Source organism: Schistocerca americana, chromosome X (assembly GCF_021461395.2).
Source record: "Schistocerca americana isolate TAMUIC-IGC-003095 chromosome X, iqSchAmer2.1, whole genome shotgun sequence".
NCBI classification, from domain to species: domain Eukaryota; kingdom Metazoa; phylum Arthropoda; class Insecta; order Orthoptera; family Acrididae; genus Schistocerca; species Schistocerca americana.
In genome coordinates this window covers 98,321,674-98,334,531 of record NC_060130.1, presented here as the reverse complement: position 1 = coordinate 98,334,531, position 12,858 = coordinate 98,321,674, and the positions used below count along the sequence as shown (strand labels likewise).

The window sequence follows — 12,858 nt, the reverse complement described above, 5'->3', positions numbered from 1 at the left end:
TTTGTTTTAGGGCACAAAACAACTGAGGTTGTGTGCACCCCAGCCAAAACTACAGAACTTTAAGACATAGGAGTTAAAAACGACTATATATCAATCCTAACAGACGGTTAAACACAGGCACGTGGAAAAAGGGCTGATAAAGACACCATACAGAAATGGAGGTCCAAAACTAAAAATTAAATGGCCTTCGCCATATTGCTTTGGCGGATAAAAAGTAAGACGCGGTCAACAGCCCATGTGTCATTTGCTAAAACAGCTGATAACTCGGACGGCAAACCCGAACAGGAATGTAAAAGGTCAAAAGTGGACATTCCATCAGGAAGTGGTGAACAGTTAAAACTTTGGCACAATGTGAACAAAGTGGTGGGGTAGTGCCACTTAGCAAATGACAATGGCTAAAAAGGCAGTGCCCAATACGCAGCCAAGTTCAAATAACTACCAACCAGTGGGAGGGCTGAGAGGTCGTCCAAGCCACAGAGATGCTTAATAAGTCTGAGCTCATTCCCATGAAAGGACGACCATTGGCAATGCCAAAGGGACACCACCACCTGACAGACGACAACACAGATCACTGGAGAGAATATAAGTTCTCATGGGCTGAAGTACTAGAACTGAAGCTTTGGCAGCAGCGTCAGCAGACTCATTTCGTAAGACTGACGACCCCCATAGTGACAATCAAAGGAATCATCAAAGGAGGCGGCACAGGATGGGTGGCCACACATGGCAGACAAACGGCATGCATACCTGCTGAGGAGAAAGTCATGGCAGTAGGACAGTGGTAGTTCAGCGGCTTCAGCATACAGACGCTCAACCGGACTGGTGTAAGAAGTGCCTATGGCCAAACTGATGCCACGATGGTGGATAGTGTTGAGATGGTGTAAGATGCATGGGCGTGCACATGCATAAACAAAGCACCCATAGTCTAGTTTCGAACAGACAAGGGACTGGTACAAACAGAGGAGGGTGGTTCGATTGGCACCCTAGGAAGGGCACGTAGGATATTGAGTAACTGTACAGCAGGTTGCCAGTTAAGAGACATGGCAGGACCAAGCGTTTCCTATCCAGCATGAGCCCCAGGAATTTCGTAGTTTCAACAAACAGGAGGGCAACGGGCCCAAGATGTAAAGATGATGGGAGAAACCATTTGCATTGTCAGAAATTAATACAGACAGTTTTGTCAGTGGAAAATTGAAGTATTCACAGGAGTACTCTTCCTGTCCTGACGCTTGTCTAGCTGTGCCCCTTGAGGTACGAGTTTGACGGCTTGTTGCACAGCTGGATAGGGAGGACAGTGATGCAACCTTGACACTGGAAAATTTCACAACCTCAGTGCTGAATTTTAGGTAATGTCTGTGTGGCCATTTTCTTCTCGGAGCAAGGGGGTAACAAGAACAGAACTATAGGTAGAAGACGGGAGAATGCAGGGTTTGCGACTAGCTAGCAACTTCCAAGCGACTGGGTAAGGCACCTTTTCCTTTACCTGGACCTCTAACAGCCTGCTCATCAAGATACATGGGACAATCCCCAGAGAAAGAGGGATGGCCACCATTGCAGTTTATACAGCAGGGAGGAGGAGGTTGACAATCACCTTCTTGCATCCCTACCACAGGTGACATTTGGCTGGGTGTCAACAAGTCGTTCTAGTGTGGTTGAAACTATGACACTGGTAGCAGCATATCAGGTTCAGAATGTACGGCTGGACAGTGAATTTCATAGCCTGCTTTGAGCACGGACAGAAGTATCACTTTATCAAAGGAGAGGAAAAGAGTGCGGGTGGGAACCAAGGAGGAATCTACCTCTCATTACACGATTGACGGCAATGACACCTCGATCATAGAGGTAAGCTCGGATTTCGGCCTCTGTTAGACTGTCGAGCAGCCTGGTGTAAATTACACCACAGGAAGAATTCGAAGTTCTATGGGCCTCAACACGAACAGGTTAACTGGAGAAGAGAGGTGACAAGCAGTTTTTGTGCTTGAGCATCAGGAGTGGTCTCCAAAAGTAAAGTGCCATTCCACAAACGAGAGCAGGATTTCACAGGGCTGCAATAACAGAAGTTGCAAAGAAAAACATATACACAAAGAAGTTAACTTCAGTTGATTGATGAAATAAGTACAAAAATGTTCAGGGAAATACTGTAATACAGAAATACAAGTCACTGAGGAATGGAACAGTTAGGAAGTGCAGGGAAGCCAAGGCTAAATTGCTGCATGAAAAATGGGAAGGAATCTAAAGAGATATGATTGTCTTTCTGACAAACTCAGCCTATAGAAGAGTCAAAACAACCTTTCATGAAACAGAGTGCAATGGGAATTCCACTATTAACTGCAGAGGAGAGAGCTGATGGGTGGAAAGAGTACACTGAAGGCCTCTATGAGGGTTGGGGGGGGGGGGGAGAGAGATTTGATGTGAGAGAGGAGTAGAGTTATTATAAGAGATACAGGATTCAGTATTAGAAACTGAATTTAGAAGAGCTTTGGAAGACTTCAGATCAAATACAGCAGGAGGTATAAACAACATTTCATCAGAATTTCTAAAATTGTTGGGGAAAGCAGCAGCAAAACAACTTCACCTTGATGTGTAGATTGTACGAGTCTGGTGAAATACCAGACGACTTTCAGAAAGTCATCCACCACACAATTCCTAAGACTGAAAGAGCTGACAAGTGTGAGAATTATTGCAGTGTCAGTGTAACAGCTTATACATTGAAGCTGCTGACAAGAGTAATATACAGAAGGACGGAGAAGAAAATTGAGGATATTTTAGATAACAGTCAGTTTGGCTTTGCGAAAGGTAAAGGCAACAAAGACAATTCTGACATTGTTGTCAATAATGGAAGTAAGACTACAGAAAAATCAAGACACGTTCATAGGATTTGATGGCCATAGGTGTTCAACATCAAATGGTGCCAGTTTTTTTTCCTCTTCTATTCTGTGGAAAATAGGGGTAAACTATAGGGGGATCCTTACTGTAGAAGATGTACTTGAGTCAAGAGGGAACAATAAGTGTGGAAGACCAAGAACAAAGTGCTCAGATTAGAAAGGGTGTAAGGCAGGGCTGTAGTCTTCAGCCTCTACTGTTCAATCTATACTCCAAAGAAGCAATGATGGGGGGGGGGGGGGGGGGGGGGGGAAAGGAAGGTTCACGAGTGGACCTGAAATTCTAGATGAAAGGATATCTATACGATTCAGTCATGACCTTGGTTTCATCAGTGAAACTGAGGAAGAACTGCATGATCTGCTGAAGGAAATTAACAGCAATGAGCACAGAACTGTGACAGTATATGAAAGGACAATGGAAGTAATGGGAAGCAATAGAAATGAGAACAGTGAGAAACTTATCAGTATTGGTGATCACTAAGTACAGGAAGAAATGGAATTCTGGTACATAGCCAGTGAAAAACCCATGATGGACAGAGCAAGGCACGGCATTACATGGTAGTGAAACTGACAGAGAAAATCAGAACCAGTAAGAATCAAAGAATTTGCAATGTAGTGCTACAAACAAATGTTGAAAATTAGGTGGGCTGATAACGTATGGAATGAGGTGTTTCTGCACAGAATTGAAGAGGAAAGGAATATTTGGAAAACATTGTCAAGCAGAAGGAGCCGGATAATAGGACAGCTTTTAAGATCTCGAATAATAACTTCCGTGGTACTATGGAGCTGTAGAGGGTAAAAACTGTAGGAAGCAGATACTGGAATACATCCAGTAAATAAATGAGTACGTTTGTTATAAGTGCTACACTGAGATGAAGAGGTTGGCATAGGTGAAGAATTTATGGTGGGTCACCTCAAACCAGTTGGAAGACTGACTAGAAAAAAAATTACATTTGTTGCATCCAGAGTTTTACGAACTCGCCCTAGATTTTTACTCATCCTTGGGTGATAACTGGTTTATCTCAAAGTTTAGCATCATCTCATTTTCCAGAGGCACCAGACATGCCACAGATTTGACTAGACAATGCACCATCAAGTAGCCTCCAGAGTGGAGCTAATTTCTGTTCTGTCTCACACACATGAAGTACAGTCCATATCCATTTTGCACAGTGCTGAACTACACAATTACATGAAAGTATGTATGAGGGGCAGGCAAATGAAAATGTCACAGATGGAGAAAGTATGTAAACTTTAGAAATAAGGTAATCACCTTAACTTACTACATTTATTCACTGTGAGACAAGATAGTTCATGTCTTACTGGAAAAATTTTGCAGTTCCCAGTGGAACCACAATTGTAACCAGGCATGCATCTGTTTGTCTGAAGCACGTTGACAGTCACAAATGTCTCTTCAGTGCTTCAAACAGATTGATGGAAATCACATGGGGAAAGATTGGGACTGGAAGGTGTGCAAGGGCTTCCCAGTGAAATTTTTGGAGTGTAGACTAAATAGCATCATGTTGCAGGATAATGCCCACTCACATGTTGCTAAGTTGCATATGAATACAGTAAGTTCCACTGGGAATCCATTACACATGCTCAATATAGGCTCTATCCCTCCCCACATGATTTCCATATTCTGAAGCCCTGAAAAAAAGGTCCATGGCAATGATTTACTTTGGACAAAGAGTGCTTACCAGGATACAATCATAGTTCTGTAGGAAACCACAAACATCTTTCCATAAAGGCACTGACCAAGTGTGTCACTGAAAAATGTGTTAAGAGTTATAGTGATAACTTTTGAAACTTTATTAACAGTTTACTCACTTTTCTCCCTGTCATTTTCATTTGACTGCCCCTTATACTAACCCAAACAATTTGGGACGGAACTGAGGAGAAGAGTAGAGATTTAACTGCAGACCTCAAGCACCACTGGCAGTGCAAAGCTATACTATAAAATGTAGGTAACATACAAGTAATAAAGTTAAGTAAAGTAAAAGCAATCTGATTTCTTTTTCCTTAACTAGTTCAGTATATCTAAGTTGCTGCCATAAAGACAAGTGAACTGCTGCATAATCAATCTTAGTGACTATCCCAAAGCACATAGCAGGCATTCAGAGTCACTACTTATTTTTGTAATTAACAAAAACATCTGTGACCTTAAAGCTGATTTGAAGTTTTTGTCACCTAATTCAGCATGGCCATGATGGAGGAGATTTCTTTTACTGACAACCTCCTAGCCAGTTTCAAGGAAATCTGCAATTGAATGGGCACTCTGAACCACAACACACCTAGTCATTTTTCATGTGTCAAAGTTTTAACATGTGAAAGAAGCAGTAAGTATCCAAACAAGCCCAAAGTAAAGACTGAACCCTGAACTTTTAGATCCATAGGCCAATGTTTACCCATCAGTAACCCAGCCACACACATCTACCACCAAACACTTCCATTATGTAATGAGTGGTTAATATTCCACTAAATTTCCTGGCAAATAAGGGTTTTAGCTCATATGCCATGTGATGTTTTGCACCACCACATTCACACAAATTATACAGCCATTAAATTTTTTCGGTTCTTAGCTCTGACTTTACTGGCACTTTCAATCAGACAGCTCTAGAAAACCTTATATTGACTGTACTTTATATTGAAAGTGTGCAATGAAGTAACAGTACAGGCATTGGAGAAAAAATCTAGATAAGCCTGCAAAAAATGCACACCTGAACATAAATGAAGATGTAGCCAAGTCTGCATGCTACATTGCTTTATCTGTCCACAAATGGCACCTTTGCAATGTAATTAATACATTGCAAGTCATGTTCAGAACAATGTTCTGTTTAGTCTTGAGTGTATTATGTCTGAGCTAAGTCAAGTCTAACATGGGCAAATTGTTGGTGCTTTTATGGTGGGCTCTTTCATAACCAACATATCTGAAGTGTTTAGTGTTTCAAGGGGGGCACCATTTCTAAGATTTACAATGCATATAGGGAAAGTATAGAAACATCCTCCACCAAGTCACAACATGTAGTAAAGTGTATGTTGGGCAATCTTGAGGCTGTCACTGAAGAGGATGGTGAAGAAAAATAATTGAACAATAGCAGCAAAAGTCACTGCAGAGGTTACTGTCACACTTGCAAACTCAGTCAGCACCAAAATACCAGTTAGGCAGCTACAAAAGCAGGAAATTACAGCGAGCTGGAGTTCCAGAACCACATCAGTGATGCAAATGCGTGGTGCCAAAGCCATAAATCCTGGACTATGGAGTAATACGAGAATATAACTTTTTTGGACGAGTCTTGTTTGAAACTGTTTCCAATTTCTGGCTGAATTTACATACCAGGAATGAAACATGGAAGTTTTGTTATTTGTGCTGCCACATCATTGTATTCCATGGTCACCATGGTTACTATGTGAGGTTGCATTACTGCTAAGGACTATATGACTATCACCTCCATCCATGGTACAATGTGTTTGTTCCCAATGGTGACATTGTGTTCCTCGACAACAGGGTCCCTGTCTTAACTAGTCACACTTTGTTAACAAGGATGAATTATCTCATCTCACCTGGCCATCCATCAGCAGATTTCAATAGTATTCAGCCTTAGTGATCTACTTTTGAGGGAAAGGTGTGCAATCGCTATCCACCTCCAATCGTTATTACTTTAACTTGCAAATATTTTGCTACAAGAACAATGTAATATTGCCTTGAAAACCACTGAGGACCTGTTTTTATTTATTTCGAGATCCCTATTTTTTTTTACTGCTACCAGCTTTCCTACACTGTATTAAGCATGGTAATGTATTGTGCTTTTTATCTTGCCATATTTTGTCCAACCTCTGTATCTACCCAGACTAAAATACCTTCTGTTTAAATTCATTGACAAACAGATTTTGTACCATGGATATTTATTGGTAGTACAGAGTCTTACATGAAAGTAAGAACTTCAGGCACCACACTACTATAGCAATACCTTTAACTATTCTACAGTTTCATCAAGCAGGAAGTATGTCCAAGACAACCACAGCACATTCTTGTACCAAGGTTAGCAAACTGTGTTTGTATTAATAGAAGGAAAGTGACAAACTACCAGTTATACAGAAATCCATTATTGTCTGAATTTTTATCTTCAATACACTCAGAAAGAAATACTTCTTTCCTTGAGATTTTATTTCTTTTCCCACAAGATTTTAGACCACACTATTTTTCATTTGTGCTTCGTTCTGCACTGGACTCTCCCTCTTTACTCACACACCCAAGAAAAACATTTACACAACCATTCCTCTTTAATCACTATTAATGAAAACTGTATCAAAATCCTTGCAGTTGTTCCCAAGTTTATCTCTTCACACGCACACAATTTAGTAATGAACTAAATAGTCTCCCAAAGGAAAATCCAGGATGGAATAATGACAATGTTATGAAAAGGACAGATTACTACTCACCATATAGCAGAGCTACTCTGTCACAGACAAGCAAAACAAAAAGACCACTAAACACATGAGCTTTTGGCCAGAAGGCCTTCTAAAATAAAAAAGACGACACACACACACACACACACACACACACACACACACACACACACACACACACACACACACACACACACACACAAAGGCTTTCTGGTTGGTTGGTTACTAAACAGCAAGGTCATCGATCCCATCAGATTGGTGAAAGGTGGGGAAGGAAGTACTTTCAAAGGAACCATCCTGGCATTGGCTTGAAGCGATTTAGGGAAATCATGAAAAAACTCAAATCAGTGTCACCATATGCAGGTTTGAACTGTCGTCCTCCCAAAGGTGAATCCAGTGTGCTAACTACTGTGCCACCTCACTCTAAGGCCTTCTCGCTGAGAGCTTGTGTGTTTAGGAGTCTTGTGTGTCTGCAACTCGGCATCTCCACTATATAGTTAGTAGGGAATTAATTTATAATATGTAGCAATAAATGTAACATACCTGTGAAGATTCTGGACCTGATGTGGGGGAACCAAACAAATCAACAATTGGCTGTGATGTTGCAGCAGTGGTTACAGGTGTAGCTGATGTAGGAGAGCTTAAGAATGGATTGGTACTCTGACTGCCACTAGTTGGGGACGAAACTTTTGCCTGAAACAAGAAACAATTTGTTGGTAAGCATTTTCATTATTTCAGTATCTCGGCTAAGGTTCTGCGAGTTTTGTCAGCAAAATAATATTTGGCAAAATTTCTACTGACACTATATGTATGTGAAGCACTTTGTATACTGTGTTACATACTACCTTTTTTAGGAAGCCTGAAGTAAAGTTACTTAACCAGATACAGTAAGAAATAAAATTAATAGAAGCCCGCAAGATTATTTGCTTAAGACAATAAAATACCAGACATGGTAAAATATTGTGGAAATTAAAGTATTAATACACAGTACACAGAGAGAATGTGAGAATATGTGAAACAGGGAGCAGTTGTGGATCTTAGTTACAGCAGCAGACGAGTGAAATTTTGTATTGTACAACGGATTCTTCACAAGAGCAATAACCAAGATAAAGCTTCTTTGTTTTGTTTGATTTGCAGACTAAGTGAGAATAGAAAAACTATCAGCTTCCTTTATGACACACTGCAGCAGAGAAGTACGTTCAACAGAAGTTTCTTACATACTTAAACTATATTCCTCATTGTCATTAATACTTTCACCCTTGCTGCAGAGAAGCTGGGAAACGACAGTGTGAATGATATCAACTAACAATGCCAATGCCGTATAAAATTTTATTTCATAGTGAGGGGATCTAACATAGAAGGGCAAGCTGGAAAGTAATGCCTCCAAGTTTTCATGTAATCCCTTAAGGATTTTTAAATAAAACAATTAGGTAACATTCAACATCTTTATTCTCAATATCTTCATATCTGCAGCCCTCTGCCACTAGTCAGCTCCAACTTATAGCATGACTGTAACTTAACAATGACTGTGTGAGGAACAGAGGAATGTAAACAAATTTTGAATTTGAAGAGTTCATTCACACACAATGCCAGAACACACAAGTATGGCAACATCTGCAACAATTTGACACCTTGGGATCACTCATCTATCATCTTCCATAGAGTTACAACTTGGCCCCATCCAATTTTTGTCTTTTCCCAAAACTTAGAGAACAAAACTTCACTTTGATGGTGATGCAGCATTGTAAGTAGAGGCAGTGATTTATTTCCAACAGCCAAATATTCTACAGTAACAGAATCGACAAACTTGTCTCGGTGGGAGAAACGTGTTCATCACCAGGGTGACTTGACAAATATGTAGACATGAAGAACAAAGATGTAGAATGTTAATGTTTATTAAACAAGCTGTAATTTTTCACAAATTCAAAGGCACAGCTTTTCAGCACACCCTCATAGTAACTTATTAAGTCACAAATGGGACAAATATTTTTTCCTGGAACATAAAACACATGCAACATAATTCGTTCAACACTACAGAATCAGCGTTATGCTACATGACAGTAAGATTATGTGATTTAGGAATGCCGTGGAAATGGCTACTCAGGACCTTCACACTAGGATTTGCAGTCTACAGTTCCCTACTGCAATAGCTTTCCATTCCCAACACAAACAAAACCCACACACAACTTCTGATCTCTTCTTTATTGACATACCTTGTACTGATTCATAGCAGCTTCTTCTTCTGCCAATACTTGCTGTTTAAGTGACTCATCAATACCATTGGTATGGGAGTCTAGCCTTGCATTGGCAGCTGCTGTCCCAAATGCTGTACTGGTTGAGGAAAGTGCAGAAACTCCAGACTTAACATTGGTGCGATTACTGTAAATTACAGAAGCAAAGAGAAACTTATTTTAACTTATCATTCATCCCATTCGAACACTTAATATCCAGATACTGGGGGGAGGGTGGGGGGGATGGTTGTATATTAGCACCATGAGAGGTGACCATGATGAGCATTAGCCCTACTGTTATGCATACCACACACATTCCACCACACCTTCACCCACTGGTATACGAGCTGACTCATACTAATTCAGGAACTAGTCCTGGCTACCAAACAGCATCATAACTGCATCTTTAATATGTCCACCCTGCAATTGGCTCTTCACATAAGCTCCATATGAAGGCGTCATTGGGCATCACGTTTCACAATTGATGAGGATAGGAAAAAATTTATGTAAAAAGCAGTCATCTGCATCATTGGAAGCTGGGATAATGTGCCCATATTATACAGCATTTTAACTTGCATGGCATTTCTCTTCAATATCCTTATGAATTTCTCCTTGTACTAAAATACTTACAAAGAAACTCGGCCCAGTGCATACCCCGTCAAAAACTGAACACAGCTCAAGCATGAAAAGGGGAAGAAAGCGAGCTGAAGAGTGGTTGGGGGGGGGGGGGGGGGGGGGAAGAGTCTCTCTCTCTCTCTCTCTCTCTCTCTCTCTCTCTCTCTCTCTCTGAGGGAGGGAGGGAGGGGGAGGGAGGGAGAGAGAGAGAGAGAGAGAGAGAGAGAGAGAGAGAGAGAGAGAGAGATCCAAGAATATGAAGTTCAATATAGATCAGCTGGATATACCAATAACATCTTAGTGAAGTTATGGTATTGGACTGCCGCAGGGGCGTGCGCTGTTCAAATCTCCCTCGTGCCATTCATTCATTCATTCATTCATTCATTCATACAACGTTATGAACTGTCCATCTGGTCACGGAAATGTTTGTTCTCTTGTAGTCTTTGCAGTTGTCATACTATACAATGGTTAAAGAATACAAGTCATGTGTTAAGAATATGTTACTGTCCCACGTAAATGTTATGAATAGCGAGAGCAGGCAAGATGCAATATGGATGCCTCTCAGAAATGGAAACACTGAAAAGGTGTGAACTATGTTTTCATCATTTCTTTGGGAGTGCTCACATTCATTCACAGTCCTACGAACACCTGTATCGGGCAAGGAGGCCTATCACTCACTCACCAGTCATACAAACTAGATGCATCGATAAGAGTTTCCTATCATATGAGAGAGACTGTCACTAGTGCCATGAATGACATCATACATGTTTTCTGGTGGAGATTTCAGTTGACTCTTTGCCTTATCAAAAGTTTGTGGTTCCCATTTGAAAGCCACGTCCTGTTGCTAATAGAGTAGTTGTGCAGAATCAACTTCCATTACACCTCGCTGTTGGCAATGGACATTACACCACGACAGACAAATTTGAATAAAGCAAACAGCAGGAAAAAAGAAAACAGAAAAAAAGAAATATTGACACATGGGAGATTTTAACACAGCTTGCCCATGTGGCAGTTCATCACTAATCACTTCACCACAACACTGTCTCTTCCCGGCTGCTCTATATTTTACATTTTTGTTCTTTGATCATTCACCATTTCTATTTTGCTTTTTTCACAGTCCAGTATACCTTCCCGTTTTCATACTTTATCTGTGTTCAGTTTTTGACAGGCTGTACACTGGGCCCTCTGACCACTAGATCTGAGGTTAGCACAGTCATGTTTGACTGATGCTTTATCTGGGCACATCAGCCAACAAAGGAACCTAATACTTGCTTGCAGCAGATGGGAAAATGCACGACCCATATCTAAGAACAACTTGTTATATGTCGTACGGTTGGGTCACAAACCATTGCATTAAGCTTTGCAGCTAAGCTAGTCAAGATTTGTTTCTCAAGTTATCCTGCTATCAAAATTTTTTTAAGTTTCACATGCTTTAGAAGTAAGACAGCATAATTTATGAACAGAGATAAATAATAGGCTACACCAAAGACCAGTTTTAACCAATTTATGATCCAATTACTCAACAAACATACTAAATAGAATAGTGACCCTATAAAGTAGACAATTAATGCATTTATAAGAAAGAATGGCAGACACTGCTTGTTTACAAAACTGGACTGTTAGTGCAAGCACATTTGCTGAATTCAACTATTCAACCCAAATGCAATTATTATAAAATCTCCCAACACATCGTTTATAGATCAGTAACTAGTTCACATAAAGTGTTAAGTAGTATGTTAATGAATGTTAAGTCCTGTAAATATTCATGCAGTCTTTCAGGCTAACCAATAGCAATTCTCAAACACAACAGAAATAATTCCAAGCACCCCATGCTGCATGCTGTCAGATACTCGCAGAATTTAGAGTTGTGACTGGTTGCCAGATTTCAAGTTTAGCTCTGGTAGTGATTTTTAGTAAATCCCTACAAAAAGTTAAAGCACTAAGTGGCATACTTCCATCCAAATTCTATCACTTTAATAGTTCAAAGTCACCCTAAAACTCATGCACAAGGTACATCCTCTGTGGCTTGGACCACAACTACCCACAGCATGCCTAAGTCCATCCTTTTCTGTCTCCTCCTTTGAATGCCAAAATACATCAAATCAACGAATTGTACCACCACTGGCAACATATACAATCCACAGATAATATTTAAAAGTTGAGAAGTGTCCCTCCCAATCCTCCTCAAACCACATGATATTTTCTTCACAAATGACAAATAGAAATTATGTGCACACATGCTTAACATTTTTAATGAAACAGCCTGTTCACAGTAAGTGCCTTTTTGAGCTGCATTTAATGACTGTATTAGAACTTACAAAGGTAGCACTGCTTTCAGATGACTTATGTCCATGTAAATGGCCAAATGAGTGTAATCGATCAAAACATCAATCAAACTGAAATCAGCCACCTTGGACACGTTCATCCTTTAGCACCTCTTCAACCATGTGTGTCTGACCATATCACTCTGGGAAATCCAGTGGGCAAGTACATTACTGGTCGATTGCTGGTTTGAGATCCACTCCACCTTCAGCCATGCCACTTCAATTCATGTTTACACAATACGCTCACAGCCAGTCTGGGAAATGGGTGTTGCCTCACATCCTCATATCAGAAGATCCAGGAAATATTTTGTGACCATCCCTTATAGAGAATCTGTCAACTTCACTATATGGCAATCTTTCAGAAACTACAGAACATAGCCTTTGTTTATGATATACTTGTAT

At 40.4% G+C, this 12,858-nt stretch overlaps 1 protein-coding gene across 7 annotated transcripts in view; it reads right to left on the bottom strand.

Annotated features, from left to right (window-relative positions):
- Window positions 1-12,858, bottom strand: part of LOC124554712 (phosphatidylinositol-binding clathrin assembly protein LAP) — a 156,301-nt gene that overhangs the window by 36,321 nt on the left and 107,122 nt on the right. For all 7 annotated transcript variants that reach the window (XM_047128351.1, XM_047128352.1, XM_047128355.1 and 4 more), the window contains 2 exons: window positions 9,500-9,665; window positions 7,830-7,979 (listed from right to left, as the gene is read on the bottom strand). In XM_047128351.1, the coding sequence (XP_046984307.1) occupies window positions 7,830-7,979; window positions 9,500-9,665 (316 nt within the window). The remainder of the gene's footprint in view (window positions 1-7,829; window positions 7,980-9,499; window positions 9,666-12,858) is intronic.